General features: G+C 34.6%; 1 protein-coding gene across 2 annotated transcripts; it reads left to right on the top strand.

Moving 5' to 3' along the window:
- The first annotated feature begins 15 nt into the window (after window positions 1–15).
- Window positions 16–27,710, top strand: LOC134740967 (obscurin-like). Of its 2 annotated transcripts, XM_063673647.1 has the most exons (9): window positions 16–1,246; window positions 7,646–7,895; window positions 8,878–8,964; window positions 11,838–12,152; window positions 14,651–14,791; window positions 19,547–19,760; window positions 24,683–24,772; window positions 25,480–25,532; window positions 26,670–27,710. In XM_063673647.1, exons 1-8 carry the CDS (start codon window positions 147–149, stop codon window positions 25,518–25,520), a joined length of 2,238 nt encoding a protein of 745 aa, XP_063529717.1. In that variant the 5' UTR covers window positions 16–146; the 3' UTR covers window positions 25,521–25,532; window positions 26,670–27,710. The 2 variants fall into 2 exon arrangements, with proteins under 2 accessions (XP_063529717.1, XP_063529716.1); XM_063673646.1 differs by lacking the exon at window positions 25,480–25,532 and having other exon boundaries at window positions 17–1,246.
- Window positions 27,711–27,723: the final 13 nt, after the last annotated feature.

Genomic DNA, 27,723 nt, shown 5'->3' with positions numbered 1-27,723 from the left:
GGCGAGTGGCGCGCACGTCGCGTCAGTTGTGATTCGCTGTCAGTGTCAACCGCGCGTCGATTGTGCGCACTCACAGTGCGCCTTGATATGAGCGGGCGCACCTGGCCTCGCGAGCGCTTGTGCAACCGATTTGACTCCATTTCGCGATGACACAAGAGGAGTTCTGTACTTACCTTGCTGACGAGCTGCAACAACGCTCCGACGACGAAGATGTCGTCATCAGGAGGGACCGCACCAGTGTCAAGGAAATGATACTGCGCTTCGAGAAGACGTCGATGACAAACCTCGCGGGCTCCACCGAATCTTTAGAAAGAGTTAAAGACATCGACCTAGAAAACTTAATGAGTGCGGTAAACCCGGTGCAACTTCATATTCAAAATTTGCACCCAGTGAATAGATCTCATGACCGTAACTCAAATGTATCGGTGAATTCGATTTTATCTAATGTGTCAGAAATTAGTTATGAATCTAATTCATCAGGTTTTGTATCCGATCGGAAATCAGGTGTGGAGAGGCTTCGTCCTCATAGGCCTGCACCCCCGCCTCCGGAACCATTTAACGATGACTCGTCCGCTGAAAGTAAATCCCCCAGGTCCGAGGTGGTACAGCCGCCGAGACGGTTTTCCTTCGCGACACCTAACTCTTCCCCCGTTGTTCTGCGTCGACGCCAACCACCAGTTATGCGGAGGAAATCAACTATTTCCAATCAACATTTAGGAGAAGCTCATTGGTCATATGGGGTTACACAAGGCGACCTAGAAAAATTATTGAGACTGAAAACGTCCGAAGTATCAGATGGCGAAGAACCTAAAAATACTCGCCCAGTAATAACAGAATCTGATAGCAGCAGTGATGATTCTTCCGATAGTGACAAGGCCGACCGGGGCGAGGAATACGTAGTGAATATTGACGATAGTAAAGCGGACACCCTGTCGACGACCACTGATACTCTAATTAACGAGGAATGCAGTGATGAAGGAGACTATTTCTCTGTTACATCAGGTGCTTCCGGTGAACGTAGTAATTATGATAACGTTAGCATTAAGTCCATATCTTCGTTCGACGGTATGGTTCCGTACCAAAAATATGACAGTATTACAGTGTCCTCAGACGAGTTCGGTTCCGAGGTGTGCCATGCGCCAGACACAGAGTTCCTTACAGTGAGTGCAGTGAACGAGTGGTGTGTTACAAAGTCTGCGGCACCGGTATTGCTACCAGTGGAATCGAAAAAGGAGAAATATCGACGGTGAGGTCACTTCATATTTATCCGATAACGTGTAAAAATATTTGCGATATCGACGCTAGGCTTTGTCATGCCATAGATAACTGATTTACTTATCTTTAACTGCTAAGATATGGATATTGCGTTTTTGTCCGCTTGGTTTATTTATTCATTAGCTGCTTCACATACATAGGTATCTTTTATGCATTCAAAATGTCACACACATATAAATCTGCAGGTATTCCTATAAGAACATGCCCTTATTTCGTTATTATATCGTATGAACATTACTCAAATGCATCGGTGAATTCGATTTTACCTAATGGATTAAAAATTAGTTAAAATTAAACTTAATTTATCAGGTTTTGTATCTTAGAAATGGATATAATAAAAATCTATCTAACAAACTAACGCTCGGTCTTCTAAAACATGGGAGGCAGTCATTAAATTGTTCACATAATGATATAATATGATCCAAGGACACACACACCACATAACTACAGTTCGCAAATTTATTCTAGTCTCATTTAATGTAAAATAAGATCATTGTAAGCTACATTTATAACAGGCATAACAGGTGACTATGATGTTTGTAGTAGGTACCTATGTCTGTATGGCTTCGCCTTGATGTTTATTCAAATGCTTTGAGCCATACAGCTATGTGTTTACATGCCATATTTGACATTCAGTTCCGTTTGATACAAAGAAAATTAAGTGTTCATATACAAATGACGTTTGGTTAGGTACTCGTAGTTGAAGTAATACACGATAATATATGCGTGGGAACTACAAGATGAACAGATTAATATCAACTAAATCGTCAAGAACTGACTTCGCTTTTCCTTTTTACTCATCTGTGGAATCAATCTTTTTCTTGCCTCAATTTTCTTTACTCAATTTGGTTCTTTTGGTACTTTGTGGTATTTAGGTCGTGCGGAAAACTCATTCTTATTTAAAAACACTCAATTTTGCATCTGTCTGTTAGCAATTATGTGAAAAACTCATGGACAGTGTTTTGGCGGGATTTTTCTTCACAGCGGCCAATAGATGCCTAACTCTCGAGTAAATAATATAACCAAGTAAAGAATACTTAGGGGGACACATACTTGTATAGCAAATATGCAGGTATCAACTCTTTTTAAGACTTCCGTAATCAAATGATACATTTATGATCATCATCTTCCTCGCGTTATCCCGGCATTTTGCCACGGCTCATGGGAGCCTGTGGTCCGCTTGACAACTGATATCAAAACAAAACAGCGTAAATGCGTGGGTACCTTTTGTTAGTCAAGTTGTGTTCGTAACGAAAGAAGCATCTTACGGCCTTAGCGTGGGCAGCAAGGTCGCATAGTATTTATTACTTCATACCGCACCGGTAACCACTTGGACGGTTTTTCTAATTCTAAATTATAGGGAAATATATTCCTTTCTTCATAAGCTATATGAATTTAAATAACAATACAATTAACAATAGTACATTACGGTACAAGTGCGAAAAGTAAGAAATTCGCAACGAGTCGCGATAAATTTAACAAATGCATTATCTGTTTTCCAATGGTCGAACTGTGCTGTGGATATTAGTATCAATTTTTAAATATTTTGCAAAGTATAATTTTATGTAGACAAACAGCAACACTCCTAGCTGTACATCGGTGAACCTTATTACAAAAGGCATAAGGTCCACCGATGTACAGTTAACAGTGTGGGCGATGGTACCTATGCAGGGTGTTTTATGTAGACAAACAGCAACACTCCTAGCTGTACATCGGTGAACCTTATTACAAAAGGCGTAAGGTCCACCGATGCAGTTAACATTGTGGGCGATGGTACCTATGCAGGGTGTTTTTTAACCCTTAGCTAGAATTTGCGAGGTAAATATTTAGGTCATACTGAGCACTAGGGTGATGCAAACTAGTACCTACCTACTGAAAGAAATATATTTTTATTTTTTTTACTCTCACCATCTACCTACAAATGATCTATTGGATTATAAAATACTCTACATTTTTTTATAAAGTTATAAATTGATGTATAGGGGTCGCTACCGAAGTTTGAAAATTTGTGACATTAACGAAAGGCGATATATTTTTTTACTCTCAACCTCTAAAACTGATCATTGCTGCTAATCCAGATTTTTTACATATTTTTCCTATTTATATTTAGGGGTCTACCGACATTTCAAAATTTGGGAAATTAAACAAAGGCGATATACTCTAAGAACAAATTAAATTATTTTCTATGAGTGAGTTTTGGCTTTGGTCATTTTTTCCTACGTATATGACATTTATTTCAGTTTATTTCAGTTCAAAGGCGATATGTACGTAAATGACGCCTTTTATTATGTAACAGTTACATAAAAGGGTGTCACTTTTGTATGAAGAAAAAAACTTTTTTTTTCAACTTGTAATAGTTATTTAAAGTTAGGCTTATATATAAAATAAAATAAAAAATAAAATAAGTACTGTTTATTATATTCTTTTAGCTCGCTCAAACGACGTGAAAATGGCCAAGTTCATACAAACACAAAATTTTATTCATTGGCATAGGACTTGTTTTAGTCACTAAAAAGTTTTATTTGTCTATAAATAATACTGTTATATACAACAAATTCTAATTTAATATAAATAAGTACAAAAACTATTTTTTTTTCATTATTTTTAACGGCGCGCCGGTAATATGTATAAATTTAAATATCATATTAAAATATTGTAATTTTGGATTTATTTTGCAATGTTATTTTAATAAATGCATACTTTGATCATATAAAAATATCAGAATAGCGAAACACACATTTAAAAATTTAGGTTTGTATGGAGTTTTCAAAGTTTCAAGGCTAAATAGGCTAAATACTGACATGTAAAGTAGATATTTTGAATACAGATCATAATTATACTTAATTCGGCAACTTTTGAGGGTACACTTAATATTTCAAAAATTTTGGAAAATGAATGATGGAATGGAGGAATGATTATTACATAATCTACTATAGGTACTCACATCGTACATCTTAGACCTTTACTTTACCTACCATTTGTTGGAACTGCAAAAGTAATAGCATATATTTATATGGGACTACAAACTTACTTATGCAGTTCCTAAATCTTTAAAACGTGACTGATATTGCAATATTTTTACGTTTTTTATGGCTTGTTAAGCTAAAAACTACTTATGTTTAAAATTTGAAGCTTGTTGGTTGGCTAGAAGTACCTTAGAATTATGATGCTCGGTGAGTGTGTCAGTGACAAAAGTAAGGAACTTTGACGTGCAATAATTCTTAAACTACAAGTTCAAGTTGAATGTAAACAATGACTAAAAGTTGGCAGGTGGTAGGTGGTAGGTACTGGTGGTAGCGACCCCTAAATGTTAATCAAAAAATCTCAACTTGCCAATTTTTAATTTAGTAGGTTGGATGAAATTATGGGATGAGAGTTAAACATTGAAAGTTAGATTTTTTAATCACCCTACTGAGCACCTTTTACTATGGAGCCAACCCCAAGTGGGCTCTCCTATAGAAAACCTCGACATCTGATCAAACAAAATGTCAAAATCAAAAAAACAGCCAATTTTTTCATGATTTCGGAGTTAGTCCTATGTCCTATATTTACTTCACCTGGAAAAATATGTCACGTATTTAATAAACCTCCAAATATCTGAGAGCAAGTGAAAAAAAAAGCAGGGGTCGTGTCGTATCAAAAAGTCAAAGAGCTGACGCAAGATAGGGAAAGCTGGAAGATACTGCACCGCAAGAGAATAATGATGAGATATGGTATGTCGTACGATGCGAACGCGTAGACGTACTACTTATCCAGTAACACAAGCATTGAATATTGATAAATCTAAGCATAATAGGATTTTCGACTGTTGTTAACTAGTAATATCATACTACGTAGGTAGGTACTAACGGGTTTCTGTTGTTAATCGCATAAACCACTGTTGACATAATATTGAGCGGTGCGATCATTTCGCGACGCTAATTGTAAACAATCACTTTGCGAAACCATCTATTTAATATCAACAATCTGACCATGATGTTTTAGTAGGTATATTATGTGTCATATACATAACACCTAATTAGGTTAGCAGTGTCATTTCATAGAGTTAGACCAAGATAAGTCTGCAACGATTTTGATAGCACACGCAGTGCAGTGCGTTATTTAAATGTTATAATTTCATAGAAGTTTGACGTTTAAGATAACACTCACTGCGTGTGCCTATTATACTTACACTTTTTGGCGTGTGCTATCAAAATCGTTGCAGACTTATTTTGGTCTAACTCTAATCAATTAATCAGACATTGAAATTTTTGTAGTTACTTACATCTTATTGAACTGTCTTGTCGCAAATATAATTTTCATTTGATATCGTGGAATGGAACTTGGTCTTTAGATGCAAAATTTTCATAATTACTTTTTATGTTTGATTTTTGTCAATAATTGAAAAGCTATATAGGTTGCTTATAGGTATAGGTTGGTTCATTATTATTTATGTTTTTTTTATCGCTCCCAATGGAGGAAGTTTTACTAGCATATTCGCGGGCTTTTGGGCCAACGAGTATTTAAAAGGATATTGTAGGCCCTACTGTAATGTTATAGACACGTTATAGAGCTAGAAATCTGCGCACTATTTTTCAGGTGTTCATAAAACAGCTTTTAGTAGGAAGATATGTAGATACTTACAACATAGCGTACCGTACCGTATCGTACCGTACCGTGTACCGTAGGTAGGTTTACGGGTGATATGTAGGTAGGTAGGTATATGTGATATGTATGTAGGTGAATGGCAAGTGTTTAGATGAAGGTGTGTAAAATACGGGGGATAACACCTGTGGATAAAATTATGATTGTCGTGTTACAGTGTTTACTCGCCATTGGGTTGTGATCGTGATTTTTATATTATTATTTAGAACTTTTTCTGGTTCTTCATTTTTATAGTTCAGTATCAATAAAAATCGTTGAACATAAGCAAATGAAACAAAATTTATATTAGTTGGCAAAAACCTAAAATTTCTTATCGATAATCAGCAGCATTGACTGCACCGTAAACAATAAATATAATATGAATTTAAGCAAATAATATACACAACTGTACAACTGACGAACTATCGGTCTAGGTCTAGCTGGTTAGTAGTAAGCTAGTTTGATTTTCCTGGTTAAGCCTGCAGTTATAGTGCTGACTGACAACCCTGGGATCAAATCCCGGTAAAGGCATTTATTTATGAATTTGGGCGATGAGAACAAATCTTTGTTCCTGAGACATGGTTATTTTCTATATTTAGGTATTTATATATTAAATTTATTGAGAAAATGTCATATAATCAAAATAAAGTGGAATCTTCGCTGGAATCGGCATCTGGCTTACGGCGAAGGATATGTATTTGTCTCCGTTTTAAATTCCAATAAATTTTGTAGTTAAACTTGCAATCTAAATACTTATAAGTGAATGTAAATTAAATGTAAATTTAAATGTATCATTAAATCAACTACAATGATTTTCAAACATTTAAGAATAGTTGCATGACATCATAAAGGTATGTGTAGGTATATTTTTGAGACGCGCGGCCGATTGCCAAGGTTGCTGAACTAGAATACTGTTTAGTGTTTTAGTAGGGAAAATGCCCGAAAAATCTTGTTTTCTGTAGGACGTATATTTTTCACAAAGGCGTAAATTTTTGTGTAGAATTGAATAAGCTTTAATGCTGTTTTAGATCGTATTTTCAATTTGTGCATTCAGTGTAAAAGGCGAATTTCTCAAAGATGAACATAGTTTCCAACATGGCGGCAGTTCCACAATGTTTCCAAACGTCAAATGATCTGACATAAAAATGGGACTTCTAATGATTCTAACGAAGCAAACCTAGTCCTAAGGAAGGTGTAAAATGACTTATAAACTTATAATGAGATCATTGCTAACTAGCCTTAATTCTGGGTTATTTCTAAATAATAACTGACACTTAATATTCTTGAACCTATCCATCGACACCCCGTAACATATGGAATATACTCATAAATAATTATGTTTTTAAGATTTTATTTTAGTGATTAATATTTAAAAGGACATAACTAACCTAAAAGGATTCCTTGTCGGTTACGGCACTCTATGACTATATTGTGGAAAGTGAAAAACAAAATGTTAAGTTTAGATATGTTATTGACAGAAACCATTAGCAAATGGAGCTATTTACTCACCAGATGATCTGATACCCAAGACAATTATATACTTACGTAGGTATTGTGTATTCTTTAATGGATATGCATTCCTATTATACTTAAATTTAAAATATGTCACTCACATCAACATCTAATGCTAAAGCCAAACAATAGTGCATTCAATTTTTATGATATCATGCACCTTATTTTAAAAGTTCAACACGCATAACAAGTATCATAAATATCATAATTGTGGTTTTGTGTCATCTCCTTGCAGGCGACTGACAGAAAGGGTAAATGAATTGCTCCACACCGAAAGCGTGTACGTGGAACGACTGAGGCATGTGGTCGAGAACTACATTCCCGAGATGGGGAGAGATGACCTTCCCAACACCCTCCAGGGTATGAAGACTGACATTTTCGCCAACATCGAGCGCATCTTCAGGTTCCACTCCGAGGAGTTCCTGCCGGCTTTACGAGACTGTGAGAATGATCTCAGAAAGTTGGGACAATGTTTTAGGAAGTTCGTAAGTACCACTTATGAATTTATATACCTTTACAGGGTGAAGGAAGTCAGTTTAGATTGATGGGAAAAATCAGAACTTAAGATAAGGTACACGATTGTTGTTGTTGTTGTTAGTTTTAAAGTCCTTACTTCTGAATTAGAAAACCTAGTGTCAAAAATGTGCAGTCTGCGTAGTTACAGATCACAAACATTTTATAGTTAGGATGCAGCCTAGCTTGCATGTTTTGATCAATAAATTTTGAAATATTTCCGGTTCCTAAGTACAACGGTCTCGCGACAATGCAATATAGTTTCTGATTTACCCTTACTTACATATTTAAATTATTCACGTAATTTTAGCTTATATAGGTGTGTATTTTATAGGTAGTTTTTTTTAAATTTAAGTTTTAATTTTAAGTTTTTGAAACAAACAAGTAAACGAAAAAATCTTAAGAATAGGTACTAAACTATTGTTAAAGAAACAGATTCTGAGATAAATCTGCACGAATAGTAATTGATGTACTTACCTAATTAATAAAAGTAACTATCCAGTAGACATAAAAACTTTGGTGTCATGGACTGCGGCGCGCGTGATTCCGTCTATTCTTGTAACCGTCCACTGTAATCTGGCCCTTCTCATAATAAACTTGATCCGTTATTTTTACAACATTAGCGATATTTGGATTAGACAGCGGCTCCAACAAATTTGGTCGGTTTATATCCATGATATTAGTAATGCACGATTTTTCACAGTTCCGTAAGTTACCGCCAGATTGCCCGGGTTACAGATAGTTTTACTTGCCGTATTAGCCCGGAGAAAGTACTTGATGAAATTTCACTAAACTTCGACACGCATTGCATGATAATTCAAATACTTTTACTGTAATTCTTAATACAACAATTAAACTCGTTAGACAAATCTTCAGTATAAACATATTATTGGTAGCATCTACACAGTTTTTTGGTTTGTCACAACAAGTGTTGAACAAATACTTTATTTTCAGGAGCAAAAATTCAATATGTACGTAATGTACTCCAGAGGTAATAAGAGAGCAACGAGACTGGTATTTGAGCACAAACAATTCTTTCAGGTAAGCTGTGTTAAAGTTATTTCCATACTGCTTATTATCAACGTGAAGCTAAAACTAAATGCAAAAAGTAGTTCCTAAATGCCAATGCCCGTTGGCAATTAACCGTAGGTCTTAGGTCCTACCGTCACATCATGCATAACAGCTGTAAAGCGGTTATTACACTGGTGACGTGTCTGGCGTATTCTGATTGTAAGAACAGGTTATACATTCCATCTGTTTTTGTTATAGATATAAATAAATAAATAAATAAATAAACAAATATTATAGGACATTCTTACACAAATTGACTAAGTCCCACGGTAAGCTCAAGAAGGCTTGTGTTGTGGGTAACATCTTTTGGGTACGAGGGTAATTGCCGGGAATATAACCTCCTTTCACTTGAGGATAGGCGCAAATTGGCTGATATGAGTCTACTTTTCGACATAATTAGAAATCGTTTAGACTGTCCTGAACTATTATCTGGCATATTCCGTTTTGTTGAGAGAAAATGAAATTTAATAACTACAAAATCAGTTACTGCTTGAATTTTAATTATTCTTGTAACTTACATTTAATTTCAGTAGGTACCGGTAATAATTCGTTTGTTAAATAGGTATATATACATGATAAACATGCTATTACAATTTATCTAAGTATTTAATATATCATAACTTTTTCAAGCTATGTGCTCCTGGGTGCCAGGGAAATGCAATTAGTTGTACCTACGTTATAGGAAGATACCTTTCTAAATTCTAATTCCTACTTATTCTATTAGTTATAAAACTTCAGGTCCAGGTGCTTATTCTGTGGATTTTGGCTGATGTCTGACTTGTTTCATGTTTCATGTTTTTGTATCAGAATTAGATTAAGTGAAATTAAAATAATTTTAAGAAGTAAATTAAACTATATTACTTAAATATTTTACAACCAATATGTAGTACTTCTAGCGCAGCGAGCATTTGTGTTTATGTAATGTACATTCTCGTGTTTTGTTATTTTTTTTTGTTATTTTTTAATCGTTACATAATGTAACTCAATGGATGACTGTTATTGGCCTTGTTTTATGTAAACATAATTATGTCTTAGTTATATTTACGGCTGTTGTTATCCTTAATAGCAATAAAATAAATAAAATAAAATACTCAGACAACGATATATAAAATACTTATACAAATATTTATAAATATATAGAAACGTTCATGACTCACAACAAACAAACAACAACAAATATCTGTGCTCATCATCACACAAAAAAATGCCCTTACCGGGATTCGAAACCAGGACCATCGGCTTCGCAGGCCACCCACTATTAGGCCAGACCGGTCGTCTAAATATGATCTGTCAGTGTCTTAAAGGATATTTCTCCAACCAGAAATCGTATCCATAACAAATCCAGGTCAAATTTATAACCTGTTATTAAAATCAGAAAGTAGCTCCGGATGCGATACCAGTATGTTAACTATCTATTAACAGCCATAGGAAATCTTATTCAATTGTTTACTGTATTTACAGGATACCGAGGATCGATTTGAGTAATCAAAGTGAACTTGTGATAGGCTATTCGTTCCAAATCAGGGGTACCTTGGATTAAGGGTCGGCTGTTTTTTTTAATAAGTAAAATTGACAAAATGCTTTTGTCAAATACAAGTTTTTGACCTTAAAATGTATGTATTCCTACAATTTAAACGTAAATATATGAAATACGTACAATGTTTATCTCCGTCCGTAATAATAAAAGGAAACTGCGTCAGTTTGTTAGGTATAACATCCGATTGTATATCTTTGAAAAGTCCCGAAACAAAGATAATTGGTTGTATGCTACAATATAAGAGTAGCTATTTTTTATGGCATTTTTTTAATTTGAAATATGTGTTATAACTTGAATATAAAACTATAACTAAAATTAAAATACTAAAGCTAAATATTATAAATACCTATCAACATTTTGTGCCCTAGGTATTTGTATATTTGTTATAAAACGATATGCGATTCACGGTAAGCTACGGGAACCGGAATTGTAAACTTTTCACAAATCACTGGAGAGATGCCGTTATCATGATGGACATGAAATGTCATAAGCAGCAAATTGATCATTCGTATTATTGGCAAGAGTGCATTGTGTAGTGCGGTGCGTACATTACGACTGGTATCTGTTAAATCACATTATTTTTATATGCAGTATAGAAATACTAACCTTATCTAGAGTACGACAAGGTTGCTTTTGTAGTAATGTAAATTCGTGAGATATGAATTTGAGACGGTAATCTGTGGCATTATTTTCTCATATGCGGCGTACGCGCCGGTGGCCGGTAGAATGGCAAACGCAGTTAAATAAACTAACTGTTCCCGACACACATGCATTCTCAGTCCGTTTTAGAATACTTAATAATAATTTCACCTTGAAATCATAAATGCACGTCGATAAGCTTTAAGCGGCCTTTTTTATTCTTAACAATACATATATTGTTCTTAATACAAAGTTACTTATATTCGCGTTTGTTTGGATACGTTGTTTATTAGTGATTATATTTAGTGAAAGTTAAAATCTAGGCGTCTGGTCTTGCGCCATTGCGTTGCAACCACCTTCTCACTCTACTTGGTAGATTGAAATTCTGCTCCAGTTAATCCCACTTCTCAATGGTGATCACATATCATTTGACCTAAATTGTCTGCGAAAGCCAGAGAAAGGCTATAACCGTAATTGATACAAATACGTACCTATAACAGTCGACTCTTTTAAAATAATGCGAGAATATAATACGCCGAAGTCGGTTTCCAGTATCGTTATCTTTACGGGTATAATTGTGGAATGAAGTGAATGACCAGCGTACATTATTGACAACGCTATCCAGCACTTTTAATTATGCAAATCACTCTTCTGCATTTTTTTGCAGGAGAAACAATTAGAATTAGGCGATAGATTAGACTTATCAAGCTACCTGTTAGAACCAGTGCAAAGGATACCCAGGTACAAGCTGTTCATCGATGACCTCGTGAAGACGTATACTAATTACGAGAACGAAAGAAGCGAGTCAGATTCGAATATTTCGAAGCTGAGCGTGGACAGCGACGAAACAGGCGGAAGCAACGGTGAATCGGAGGGCGAGGAGTCGCCGCTCGAGAGCCTCAAGCTGACGAAGGCCATGATCGAGTGCGTGCTAACCGCCGTCGACGGCATCATGGCGCTCGAGAACATCAGGGATTGTCCGGTGAGTTACCTACGTTTCCTCATAATACCAATCCTATCATGTTTGGGTACAATGAATTAACACACTTTTTGTAAATACATACTTACTAAGTGCCTGTGCCAATTCCAGGAATTAGGATGCCGAGCGAACCCCAGGCTCGTAATTAATATAGCAAAATGCTGGGATAATGTTAGAAAGATACGTATCTAATTTTGGAAATGTGTATTAAGTACTATACCTAAATTCTTACTGACGGGAAATCCATTCATTTAGACCCTGTATTTTTATAAATAGACAATTACAAACCTGAAATGTCGTAAGAATTACAAATTAAAAGAATTAGAATTTTGTAACTGTGCTCTGACTTGTTGTATAATCGTTTAAGCAAAAAATACCATCTTTAAATATCTGACGGAAGTTGTACGCTGGAAAGCGGCCTTTTAAACACAAAGTAAACAATACCAACTTCACAAGATTCGATAGGCATCTTAACATGTTGATTACTTTATCATATAATCCTCTGAGCCATATATTTACTTGTACTTAGCGCCGTTCTCACAGAGTTCCACTTAGTTTCTATTAGCTTAATTAGCAGCTGAAATTATATTGAAGGAATTTTAATGGAAGGGGACAATTTAGGCCGTACATATACTTACCTATTCAAAACGTTATTAACTAGGCGTTGTTGTTACATGTTGTAGGTAAGTATTGATATATTATCTTTAGATAATCATGTTAAGTATAAGCAGCTTAGCAGGCATTGCTAAAGAAAGCGAACATAATCACTGGAATGACTAACCATCAGCTGTCATATTCTTATAAGATGAAATTTGTATGTAATTGGTATAATGCTCTATAGCTCAGCGGCTAATGCTCTATAACTACCCCCCCCCCCCCCCCGGCCCCTATCACGGCAGTTTAAATAAGGTTACGTAACTGTACAGAATAAGTATATATTTTTCAACACACTTGCTCAAAACGACGTTTTTATTCCACCGATTTTTGGCTCATAATCCTAGATATTAAACACGCGTGCTTTTTCAGTATATTATAACACTCGTGATTTTTCATTATATTATCCGACTGAGTTAAGAAGGTAACTGATTGCTAATAACGGAGCCTTCTTTAATTGGTCGGACTGGCGGGCACCGGCGCGCTCGACCGCCTGCCGCGGCCCGGCCGGCCCGCCCGCGGCCGGGGCGAGGGGCGGCCGGCAGTATGACAGATTTAAGACTTCTACTAACTGTTTTTAACAATTAAAATTTGATTAATATGAAAGTTTCTTTTTTTTCCTCGCAAGTGTGTTGAAAAACGTCGTATGAAACGCGTGTGCATTGGTTATTACACACATCGGCTTTCTTATTGCGCGCTCGCTTACAGCTCGCGCGCACAATATCGCCTCGTGTGTAGTGACCAACTTAGCACACTTGTATTACAATGTACTATTATTGGTGCTCAAACTTGTAGCATTGGTTGTCCCTGCGACAGTAATTTTCGGTAAGCATTAGTCACGGTAGTAATAAGTCTTTGTAAACAAACGAATCAGGAGTCGTAGCACGGTACGCTTATCACCATGCCTGTCACGTTCTAACAAGTATGTGAGTGCGAAAGTGACGGACTTAGTGATAGGGGAAACCATGCTGCGCGGGCAGGTGTGCAAACATTACGTAAATCTATGTGTATTTGAAAGTACGACTTGCACGAATCAGTTCGTAAACAAATGTGTTTGAGATATACATATAGGTACCGTTCGTTGTTGAGACTAACTGTTGAGTTTGCTTCTAAAGTATAAATTATTCGAGGTTTGTAAAACAATCGGTTTTATTCTCATGGCCATGTTTATTGATAGGATATCATAAAGACAGCTGTATTATAGAAAGTAAAATTTTAACCGACTTCAAAATTTTTAAAGGAGAAGGGAGAAGGTTCTCAATTCGGTTATTATCTATTTATTTATTTTATTTAATGTTTGTTACCTCAAAACTCCTTCATTTCACAACCAGCTACGAAAATTATTTTTTTGATTGAAAGTATATACATACAAATTGGTCCCATTATTGTCAAAATGAAGTGGAACTGTGGATGATGACCATAACGGAACTCTTAAACGACGCATATTTATTTTACGTTTGGAAATTTGTCCTCTTCGTTATGGTTGTTAAGCAAGTTAGGTTTTTATGCAAAATTATGCTCAACACGCGTTCTAGCGTTATTTTTTTAGTTTTAACTAAAAACTAAGCATTTGTAATAAGAGTGCTATTTGGTGAAATGGAACTGGTTATAAAGACCAGAATGGAAGAATGGAACTCCTCTTCGACAAGCTTTATACGTTTTGGGGCTAATTGTAACTGTTAAAAGATAATACTATGATTTTAAACAAATTTAATGGCATTTCAAACTGTTTTGTGAAGTCGGTCTCATCATTTTCCCCAAGACAATCGAATGCCTTTAAAACATTCCTGCTGCCGGTATTTTCAGGTTGATGCATGTTTTTACATATGACGTATTGTATGTTGCAGCCTCAAATAAACCTCATGAATCAGGGACGGTTGCTGCGTCAGCAGGAGTTCTACGCTATGGACAGCACGCGTCGCCGGCGCCAGCTCATGCGGATATTCCTCTTCGACAAACTTGTGTTGCTTACTCTAGTCTACCGCAAGGTTAGTATTTATTTAACTCAAATTTGTTCATTCTATGTATATATTTTGTTAAGTGCCTTATTCATAAAACTGAGCAACTCTTATAAACATCTGTCAAATTTTGTTTCATTCTAACAATCGGAAATATCAAAATAACGGATAGGGACAAACGATTATAAACGGTTTGTTAAATTTGACCAACAGCTGACAGACGTTTGATGATGTAACCGACCTATTAATCTAATAATATACATATAACGAACCAAGATTACTTAGTATGGAGTTTGTGATATTGCGTTGTTTCACTACTAACACCAATATCTGGTCAGGTGATCTAGATATCTCATGAAGGCTCCAAGTCGGTAAACGGCATGTGAAATGTGCTTTGTTTTGTTGGATGTGGAGTTTCTTATGAAATATGGGTAACTCGACTACCTAGCGATTTTCAATTTGTCGTGGTGAATAGATTACCTATTCATTTTAAAATACACAGAACACTAACCAGTAATTCTGATAGAATTTGGAATTCTTACGTAGAAAGGTATCGCGGAATATTATCTGCAGGCGCTCTTAGGTGACGACAAGGTTTCAGACCGGTTCCTATCTCGTCCATGTCTATATGCGTCTTTCAACTACGTCCACGTCACTGATAATACAAAGCAATATTTTAATCCGTACTATTTATTTACATTGGGCGGTGCCTGCGTCGCTTGAGAAATATATAGGTATACTACCTACCTACTATATTTCGGGTTTGGTTCTAAAAGTAAATTTATAGAAATAGACCTTCACGTGTACTTTATAGATATTTATGTATGTTCAATAATAAAATTAGAGTAACCTTTAAAAAAAATGGCAAGCTAAATAAACACACAAAACGAATTCAAAATCAATAACAAATGCATGACAGCTTTTGGTACTTATAGACGCATAGGTATTGCAACGTACCCGTATTTATGTTTTTTGATGCTCGGATAGGACTTGCGTTAATAATAATAACTAATCACGTAGCCACTACCAATACTACTATAAAGCCGTTTTCTGTCGTAAGGATGACTCACTCACTATGAATCACTATTTTTATCAACATATTAAATAAAAATAAGAACTTACAACAATTTATTCCTACATGTCGGGTGGTAGTGATAGCATTATCATACATTGACAAAGGTTAACTTTATTCTACAAAATATATGCAAATAGCCTTGTAGATCAAATACACAATGACAAAGTAAACTATACAATCTAGACTGCATTAGGTAGAGGTATGTAAGTATGCATCTATATAATCTATTCCACTCAATCGTAAATATCTACTTATAACAAGTAAAATTATCTTGGCTCGACAATTGAAAACTTACTTAAAATAACAATTAAGGACTATATTATAGCGTCTATTAAGACGCGGCATAAAGCCAGGAAATTAGGAAACAACAGATATGGCCAACGCACGGGGTTTAACTGGTTTAACGTTTTAAATCTTAAAAACTAAAAATATATTTATTTCTGTTTAAAATTTGACAATTTGAAATTTTACACAGATTGACTAAGTCCCACAGTAAGCTCAAGGTGGCTTGTGTTGTGGGTACTTAGACAACGATATATATAATATACAAATACATAAATACATAGAAAACACCCAAGACTCAGGAACAAATATCTGTGCTCATCACACAAATAAATGCCCTTACCGGGATTCGAACCCAGGACCATCGGCTTCACAGGCGGGGTCACTACCCACTAGGCCAGACCGGTCGTCTATATATCACTACTATTATTAGCTATTTTATTTTTTAACTAAAATTAAATACTGCTGTAGTATAAGTAAAACAGGGTAACGACATACAATTGAAATTAAACGAAAATTAGACTTGTTATAGTGATTATTTCTATCGAGCTAACTTTAACCTAGTAAGGTGTTGATTGGAGTGGCATCTGCCCTTGCAAATATAATCTTGTTTCCGTGTTTTTTTTTTATGCCGTTTGATTTTGCAATAACGTGTAGCAATTCATTTTATAAACTACAATTTTGCAAATGATAGGCAATAAAAGAAGTTAACTGGTATGTCGCAGTATGTATATTTCATTATAGAGTTTATGGATGAGTAAGAACGTGAGTAATAATAAAAAAAAACCTTTGTCATAGCTTGAACACACTGTCTTTTCAGAGAGCCTAACCAAGACGACAATCGTCGATAGGAAACTACATTTCAAATTAAAATAATGTATGGAAATAGTCAGGTGACTTTTCGTAGCATCTGCCATTCCGGTACGTTTTGTCTCTCGTCTCGAGGGATTGTTCTATTAAATATACCTATGATAACTTGAGTAGTCATTTATATAGTATGTGTAGTGATTTGTTTTTTATGAGTATTTTGTGAGCGTGCACAGTTTATTTTAACTATAACCTCCACAATTAATATGAGTATTTGAGTAGGTACCTATGCTCTTTTATCACTGATAATATCATAGTCCAATGTTCATTTAAAGTGTTTACTCTCAAATTAGACGAAAAAACATATTCCCATATTCGTCAAAAAGACAACTTCATGAATCATGATAATTGATTACAGTTCTAGATAGGACTTTTGAAAAAGTTATAGATAACTATTGAAACCATTCTTGAAAGTAAATGTACACGTTCGTATGTTATTAACTAAATTATAATACAGAGTATATATAAGTAACTAACTTTTGTTTTTATTTTACTGTATTGTTTAATTATGTAACCAAAAATAAAAGCCGAACATGTTGGAAGCCAGCCGTCGTGCATACTTCATAACATAGTGCTCGCTGCAGTTCCGATCCCTACTTAGTGGCGGGCGGACTAAGGCTTGTATGAGAAACTTCTACTTAAATTGGCTGCGTTATGAAATATTGAGCAGTTATGACAATAGATGACGTAAAGACGCCGCCCTCCCGGCGCTACTGCGACCACACTGATATGCGCGCCGCGCGGCCACCACATGTAGATTTACATGTACGTCAGCATCAATAGGAACGGATGAAATAACGCGCCAAATGTATCTGCCACCCTCGAATACTTTCCAAACAGATATTTATTTCTATAGTTCGCGTTAAAAAATATTTTCCAAGGTCTAATTGTTCTACATACCTACAGAGACATATATCGCTGACCTCGCTGTGTTAAGCTGTTAGAGAACAGTAGATACTTTTGACGCGTAGTCTGATCCGCTACTTTTGATGCTGATTGTGCTTAAGTACCTACTAATACGTGCACTAATAACATTACTTTAAATATGTAAAGAATGGTTTTTTTTAATAGCGTTCTGTATAGGTATTCATGTGTATGTCGGGTGGATTTGTAGCTGGGACGACCCTGGAGCTCTTGAGCGTTGGTACATAAGTATCACCAGTTTGAAACCTACATATTTTTTTATAAACGAAGATAGTATACCAGCGAAGGTAGTAACTGTGATGATGCTGCATTTAGTTCCACTGTCAGACACGAATTAAATTTCTTTAATTTTAATCAACACAAATTTTAAATATAAAATTTTAATTGTGCGACTGTGTACTTAGATATATAAACAGTGTGCAATATGTCATGTGATGTACTTAAATTCTAGGTAATGTGTATTATGTACGTACCGACCTACTATGTGCCTATAAACAACACTAAACACTTAATTATTTAAATTAAATATGTATAGTCTCAATATGGCTGTAACTTTAGGATTACAATATGTACATCGATCGATTTCTATGAGTCACAATACAATCAACCTATACCAACGATTTCGAAATTATTATTATATTTATTGCTATGCTATGGTTTAGTCCAAGTTTGCGTAAGGTTTGGTAAGTACTATTAAACTGCATTCATTGAAGTAATGTTTATGAATGTTGCTTGCATTACCGAGTGACTAAGTACGCCAAGTACCTACTTAATGCAGGTTGATAAAGCTAAGTCAACAATTAATGAATGAAACAATGGTACATTACAATACTGGATTGAAAAGAGTTTTCCTGTTTAATGTCAGCCCCTGGTCATTAATGGCCGAGTAACCTTGTCGGGGGCGACTAATATATCACGGATCGGTGATTACGAATGTTTGGCGATAGAGCACACATGAGTATCGTGTGTTATCGACGCTTTTACGTATTTGACCGAACCACAATGTAGTTTATTATATTGACCAATGTTAACTAGGTGCGTACCATTGACCCAGTACCTGAGTCCAATTTTCAAACGAGAATTTAACGTTCTGGAATTAAATAGAATTTGCACATATTATTTCGCACATATTAATGCAAAATGAATTACATAAATATTAATATTTATTACATGAACAAACTCATTGATACTAACTATATGAGCGGAAGAACTATTAACATTCCTGTGTTCATATAATTAATAGTTTTATTATGAATAAGAATCAGTGCATTTTCAAACAGTTATGGCGTACATTTATCACTAATATATAACATAATATAGTTACTACCTATTATAACTTTGATAGACAGACAGATGTGAATATTTGATTAAAATATAAATAATACTAATTACATTTAAAATTTTGTCATTTAGGCACCTACTCAGTTCAAACCTAAGTAACATGGTAGAAGTTTTGAAAACCGCACTCAAATAGGAGCATCCGTATGGTAAATTTTATGCCATGGAGAGGCTCACAGATACACGCACACATGTAGAAACACTATATGTTATACTTAAGTATATCGCCATTTTTTTGCGCATTTTGTATTTTACGAAACGATGTGTTTTGTCCTAAATTGTTGAATGTATTTTTACAGCAACCGACGGTGGAGTTCTTCTTCTACAAAGACCATATTCCTGTGGACGATCTCGGGATCACGGCAAAAGAAATAGACCAGTATAAATTTACTATTTGGTACAAGAAACGGAATATGAAGTCTTACAAGTTAGAGACCAGGGACCCGGCCGTGCGGAGCGCCTGGGTCGAGGAGATCACGTCGCTTCTGTGGGAACAGGCTATGCAAAAGAAAGGTGAGATCGCATTATTAAATAATTCATCTATAAGTACATATTATTATTTATATAAAAACGTCTTATTTTGACGTGATCGCTCAGCCAATTCGCTTTTTTTCAAACAAATCGAATTTCCGTTACATTATGTATTGTTGTTGTGTAAAAGTAAATGTAGATGATGACTAAGACACTCATTTGTTGTACTACCTAACTCTTTATACCGACCAAAATAATTTTTTTATCAGGATTTTCCAATACCGTCCTATTTCTCTAATTATAATACCACGTCTGTTGAAATTTTATCACATGGATTATTTTTCTCTAATCATTTTAATTCACTGTTTGGAAACTTTCACTTACTCGCTCACAAAAAAATTAAGTGACATATTGATAATATTAAATACTGCAACATCGAGACTACCATATTAATAGACAAACAGTAGCAAGGTTACTTGTCTATAAATAATTTGTACTCTTCTGCGCGTTTCAAGGAAATTGTCGATGATACTCGTCAAGAAAATATTGCTTTATAAAATTACCAACAAAATTTACTTATTAAGAATAATAAGCACTTCAGTTCATAATAGTTAGTACATGCATTACAAAGGATATACCTAGCGCAATAAACAGTAGGAGGAACAGAAGGCATTATGCAGTACAATGCCATGTCACACATACTAGTATCTACATATCTACAGCTCGGCGGCATCACGTCCGATAGTAATGCCACTCGAATCAAATTGTGAAGATGTTTGTACGGAATACTTGTCGTCAGGACTGTACCTCGTTAAACACTGCAGTGACTAGATACGAGTTCCGCGCGTGTGCCGGAATTATGTGTTGTCTTTGGCTACCTACAAGGAAAGTTCAACCGGTATACCTTTAGTTCGCAAAACGTTGTCGGTACTGTGGGTTATAATTTGAGCTTGAAATCCGGAACACCTATACGAAATATGATAACGAAGCTATACGAAATAAATAATACTGTCGGTAATATTTTTTTAATACAGTTGCTCAAAAAGTGCTACTTTACGTAGCTGGTTAGCGTGCGGAAAGTTGGTTTTCGCGAACTAGTGCTTTTTACTTTTCCAATTTTTTTAAATTTATTCTTGTTCCTATTCATGACTACTTATTGATGAGTGTTAATATTAGTTTCCTTTAAACGTCGTAATCAACATAAAAACCTACTATTAATGTAAGAATACGAAAAATATACATATTTCATATTTTATTACTTACCTCTTCATCATTATAACACGTCTATTTTTTATATATCGAATATTGAAAAACCGTTCTTAATAAGTTGTCTGAATGGAACGGAACGCCTGTCAAAGAAGAGGCGTTTTATCTTTCTGCTTTAAGTTTCCAAAGGCAACCTTCGATATTGTTTTTATAAATGTACGATACACAAATAATCGTAATTAACGATATTTGGGTAATAATTGTACAATGTTTTATATTTACAATTGTTTCTGTCTTATAGAACATGCATTTATAAAAAAAACTCATTGAAGTGGGTTCAATAATAATAACACCCAGCTAAAAAAACACCTCTTCATAATGACAATGTCAATGATGTAACAGAATTAATAATATAAAAGTTTCGAATTCCTTACTTGTTGTTTTTATTATTTTTTCGCAACTGTATTAAAAAACGTCGTTCGATACACGTGCGGAAATATCATTATTTCCGCACTAGCATCGAAATGTACTATTTTTGTCACGTCACATTGCAAAATTCGCTTCTACTTATAATAACAAAATGTGACAGACATTAAAATTTTAAACCAAATTTGCAATATTATTCACAATAAAAGCTTTCAATAGAATTCGAGCCTTAGGGAGTTTAACCAAGTCAACTACTAACTCAATGAAATCAGTTACCTAGTCACTAGTTGTATATGCACTCTGTATATATCCGTTTATTCGCGTAACTTTGGCAAGGCATTGTTGTGAACCTCATCGAGAACTGCTTTCGAGATTAAGCCAAAGTAATTACTCATAAAAGGGACTTGTTGAGTCCATGTGGCACGCAAGCCGGGAACTAATTCCCGCATAGTTAATACGGACAAACTTTTTAATTGGTCGTCATCTGCTCCCGTGTTTGTACGTGACGGAAGAGTGCGAGCTTCTTTATCTTAAATGACGCACTCAGAGGTCGACGACTGCATTTTTTATTGGGTCCCCTAGCGGGCTGCATGTGCACTTCTCGCCTGAGCACGGTGGGAACTCGGCACTCGTCTGCGTCCTTTTTGTTTTTTAAACCACCCATATGCATATAAATAGGATAGCTTTGTTCGCACCGTTTTTTCGTTGGTGTAAATATTTAAACAGATGAACACTTCGTGCTGTACCACCGTATATTTTGCTTTGTGTCGAATTTGAAGTATAGAAACGGTCAATATCTTATGGTTACTTTTATTATGCAACCCAGAGAAAGCATGATTTTAATCGTTGTATCTGTTCGCAAGTACGAAGCGTTATCGTTCCCTGATAGGATGAACACGAGAGCGCGGCGGAGGTGCTATCGCTTGAACTCTGACTGTTACAATGCCTATTTTTCGCGGAGATTGCTCCGATAAACGCAAAGTGGTGTTTAAATCTTTCTGGTAACGCGTTTCTTTGTTACCTCATAGCTGTTTAGTGACAAAGCATGTTTTCTCAAATACATATTACAATAGGCGATAGGGGGGGGGGGATTGTCTAATGCGAAATTCCTTTTGAAGATGCATTTTGCCTATAGTTTTCGAGATTCGGTAGTACGGACTTTTTTACAGTTTTACATATTCGTAACTATCGTAACGATTTTTTTACAATATTTTCTAGTTACAGACATAAGATACCAAGTTTTTTTTTATCTAATAACTTCGAGATATAGAGGTGATTTTCGGTTTTAGGAATTATAATTATATTAATAACTCGTACATTAAGCAAAGTCGAATTTAATTTACTAATCACTGTTAATGATCGATAACAATCAGCATAATATTTTTTTTTTTACATGAGTCATGTTGTCAAAATTAATAGTGCCACTTTTATTAGTGTTTATCTTTTGTTTAATCGCAATGTCGTCTGTTTTAGATACTTATTCTTCTTTTTAGGACATAATTTAGTGAGTACGATGCAGTGTTGCAGGCTTTCGTCCATCACTATAATGTCAGTTTATCAACAATAGGTTCCTGTATAAACTGCGGGCGGAATCTTGTGCACCAGCTTATCCACATACATGCAGGATTAATATTCATGACTAGAGCGTTGCTTGGGTCGACAGGAGCTGGCGACTTTTATTTAGAATGGACTCGTGCAAAAACCGAATAATATTTTTAACCAAACAGCTTTGTTCATTATACTATGCGTATTGGTATCATCCCATAGAAACACGTTTGCAGAAAATTCCCAATAATTTCGGATGCAAGAGGATTTTTACTGGAAAGCTGTTATTATTTCTCTATGTCATAAATCCATACAAGGCGAGACAATTGTTATATACGTATGTAAATGTAATGACATGATAAAACTCAGTGATATAACTGCTCAGTTAACACTTTTAACAAGATATTAACTATTTAACATTTTGTAATGTTTCGATAGTAACTAGTATTTCAATTATTCGTTTATAGACTGATTGCATCTAAGTATTTGAATGTAAATTGTAGGTAGCTACTTATTCCTATTACGCTTAAAATTACTATTTTGAAACAAAATATCAAAACATGCAATACTCTCGAAGTTTAGAATAAAAAGAATGGATAGTTGCGAAAGTTATTTGTTTGAATATCATTAACTAATCACAGATTAAAAAGTGTATTTAATGTTGGATGGATTCGTGGAAGCAATTGTTGTTATCGTGTTATCAATGCGTTATCAGGGCTCGACGGTAGGTGCGGACTGCGATAGCCTCGATCCTACTCTCCACTTGAGTAACTGTGAATACAAACTATAAACACATTATTTTCACAATCAAAAAACCAAGGTAAGGTCAATGCGGTCAAATCCGTCTGTGGGAAGTTCCGTAAACGAGCGTGATTCGTATTTTCCTTTTTTTCGGTCTTAGGTAATAGACCATCATGTTTCTTACAGCTGAAACTAGCAGCAGCTGTCGCTGCTTTGTCGATGAAGAGATCTATTGTTTGGAAAAGCGCTCGTGTACGCAAATTCGTGCTGATGGATTTGGCCGCACTAACCTTAGGTACTTAAAAACAGCAAACTAAGTAATATAGAAACTAACGCTATTCAAGTTGCTTAAGTTGACCTGTAAGTTGAACGTACACCCCCTGAATTTTTTTATACACATATTTCAATAAGTTAATCGCGTTTTTATTGCTCGAGAGAGTTTAACATACACTATTCTCAGTCAAACTGATCATTTGACTGAGACTACGATCTTACTCTGATTTAAGATCTCAAAAAAAACCTAAATCTTTCAATCACCTCTTGATGAAGTTATCTTTAAGCACCTAAATTGATAGACACATATACTAGTCATATACCTATAACAAATAAAAATTTGGAAAAAACATTACGAAACTTAACTACAGGTATAAGTACAAATAAGGGTCTAAGCGTCTACATAAAATGTGTATATAGATTTTAAGTTTTAAGTGTATATGGAATGTAATTCTGAAATAAAATTTATATTATATTATTATTATAAATAAAACCATATCAGTTCAATGACCAAGTTACTAAATACTAGGACATATATAAAAAGAAGTAGGTATTTAAAATTACACACAAATCATGAAATTTTTTTTCCCATATATTGGTTATTGAATTTGATTTGAGATTAAACCTAAAAAAAGAAACTGTAGTCTATTGCTATAGTCATCTCAGACCAGCATTTGTGTGATTTTTCGTGTGAAAAATTGTTAAATTTAAAATACAGCCTGCCGCTTGAGGGTTTAAAAAGCTAAATAAAGTGTTAAACATTTTGTTCACAGAACTTCTTCTTCAGCAACGGAATAAAAGGATTTCAATGGTATCTATGAACAGTCAGGAGTCGAACGAAGACGACAGAAATGATGACAAATGTAAGTTATCGAGGCATGATTTACTATAAATGCTACTATACATACTGTAATGATATTATACGCGTGTCATTTCATCATCCCTAGAATTCTATTCATATATTTAGGGCTACGGTCTTGAATGTATATGTCGCAGTACGATAGATAAAGCCGTTATATAGTTATAGCCCTAGGGATATAATTATATGTCGTAACATAGTTATACGAAAGCGATTCATTACTATCTTACTAGGAATATAATAGGAATAAGGTAGGACTTACAATTATTTCACTAAACTTAATCCAGTAATATAACTATATCACTAAACTAAAGACGTATTATAGTTATATTCCTAGTAAGAATAGATAGTAATGAATCGCTTTCGTATAACTATGTTACGACATATAATTATATCCCTAGGGCTATAACTATATAACGGCTTTATCTATCGTACTGCGACATATACATTGACGAAGCAAAAAAATTGCATATTTATTTAGATGTCAAGTAATGTTGGATAGCATATGAACGACATGAAAAATGAAGTGCTCATTCGAGGGCTGTATTAACGTTATGCACATTTCCCAATATATCCAAATTGGCTTTCGATTTATATCGTCAGTGAAAACAATTCAATTGAAACTAAGTATTGTTGTTAATTATTTTAAATTGAAAAAGTTGAACTTAATACAAAAATATTTCTTTAAATATAGAATCGTCTTTCCTTCAGGTCTATTAGATGGTTTCGTATACGTGAAGTTGCATCGATGAGTTGCTTTGTAGGTCAGTAATTTTATTAGGCACGCTTCCAATTATTTTCCAAAACTACTTTGGCTTTCGTTTTTCGTAAATAAGCTTCTTTTCATGGAATAATTTAATGGTTGTGTTGTTTGTTTGTATTTGTTTCTTGTCCAAATCTCTTAATTTTCTATAAGGTAATCTCTGGTAAATTGTAGCCCATGGTGCTAGTATGCCTAGATTGTGATATGTGTATCTATATTAAATATTATGTATTATAAACAAAATCTGGGTCCTCCTGACCTTTGTAATATACTAAACAACGAGTATGTTCTGAACCATGTAGGTTTAGTCACAAAACATTTAGTCACAATGTTTATGACTAAATAGTTTGATCGTTAACGAATTCTGATTATGTTTTCTTTTACAGTCTTGTGTATTAAGGTGTATTCTGTATTAACTTTAAATCTAAATTTGAGCTACCAGCTAGCAAAGTAATAAATCTTGGTAATATAAAAAATATGGTAAGAAAGAAATATTTATTAACTATCACAAAAAAATACATTGTAGTTACAACGTATTTTTTTGTAGTACTTATAGAAATTATTATTATTTACTTTATGAAATGGACACAAATATCAAATACGATATTGATATGATATGATATTGATATGATATTTTTTAATAAAGTATGTATTTATAATCCAGTAACGTTATGCAATAACGCTTGCATCAAATCCGGTAGTTCTAATTGTTTGCAGACTTGTTTATGATGTTGGCCCAACGAGCGCCGATTTCGCGGTTTTTTCGATTTTTGACAAAGTTGCGTTTGGCGGTGAGGTGAGAACTTGGATTGACCCAACATCATAAATTAAACAAGTCTACAAAAAAATCAGAACTACCGGATTTGACGCGACAAGACATTATTACTTTGCAACTACGAAACGGAATAACCTATCACAAATGTTAGATGATGATCTTGACAAATAGTATAATGTTCTTTCTCTCACTTTTATAAAAAGTGGTATACTAGTGTAATTTTTTTGCTAGCTGGGTTATCCTTGATATTGTTAGCGATACTTATTTGTTTAGGTACCCTTGTTTCCATTAACTTCTCGTTAATTGTTTACGTATCTGAAATGATCTATTAAATAATTTTGACACTATTTTTTTCTATTTCAGACAATTCACTTCGCGGCGTGCCAGGTGAAGTTCGACGATCAAGTGATAAAAAAGTCCGAAGAACTACTTGGTACTGTGAATGAAAATTCCTATACTTTATTGAAACTTGGGTTCTGTTCTGTTTAACGCTGACATCCTTTCAAAGGGGAAACTATTTATGAATTTCGATTATTGTTTAAGGAGTATGACGTAAGTAGGTGGAATAATAAGTACTTATGTCGCGAGTTGTTTATGTTTTAGGCATGTGGGGTACAAAACGATAGAGGCCTACCACTTATCTCAGGCAGTAGAAAGTTGGTCCTGAGTTTTGGGCTAAAACAAGTTTATATGTTACGTACTCGTACTTATACTTAATATATAATACAAATCAGCTTCATGCAGCGAAAAGCCTTAAGCCTGTCCGTTGCTGACCACAATAACTTCTTACCGACCGCCTCAGTTAAACGGTAGACCTAATTATAACTAGTACAGTAGTGATAACTAATCTATTCATACATAAACATTTTTGTCTATCTAATATAAATAATTGGCAGCTAGAATAGGTACACCCAAAAATATGTACGAGCCCGTACCCGTACGGCAGACCACTTAAGTTAAATTGGCCTCGTACAGTCTTATTGGAATTTGAACATGGATGAGTTTTTGTAATCCTGATACATTTGTCCAATTAATTTTGTTATTACTTAGTAGACACTATAAAGCGGTAGTCAATTAACTATTGAATGTAATTCATGCACTAAGTACCTATCAAAAACGTGACATAAGTAAGTTTTATAATAAAATGTAACCAAAGTGTGGTAGCAAGCATTCAATGATATTTCCACAAAATGTGATAATTGTTTTTGCATTACGAATAATGTTAATATTATTATACTTTATGTTTTAGTTACAGTCATTATTATATGGAACATATATTGTTATACAATGTTGTTTAATGAAAGCTACTTGTAAGATATTTTATTGATGTAAAACAGACGATAGCTCACTGCTATAACTATGTAAAATAATCTAGAAATCATTTAATAAATCATATTATAACTATTTGTTATTTTAT

Source organism: Cydia strobilella, chromosome 4 (genome assembly GCF_947568885.1).
Source record: "Cydia strobilella chromosome 4, ilCydStro3.1, whole genome shotgun sequence".
NCBI classification, from domain to species: domain Eukaryota; kingdom Metazoa; phylum Arthropoda; class Insecta; order Lepidoptera; family Tortricidae; genus Cydia; species Cydia strobilella.
This window is presented reverse-complemented; position numbering and strand designations above follow the sequence as displayed.

Coding starts and splice junctions, on each gene's coding strand:
- LOC134740967 (XM_063673646.1), top strand. CDS start 147: ATGACACAAGAGGAGTTCTGTACTTACCTTGCTGACGAGCTGCAACAA. Junction 1,247..7,645: donor AAAAAGGAGAAATATCGACG/GTGAGGTCACTT, acceptor ATCTCCTTGCAG/GCGACTGACAGAAAGGGTAA. Junction 8,965..11,837: donor AGCACAAACAATTCTTTCAG/GTAAGCTGTGTT, acceptor ATTTTTTTGCAG/GAGAAACAATTAGAATTAGG.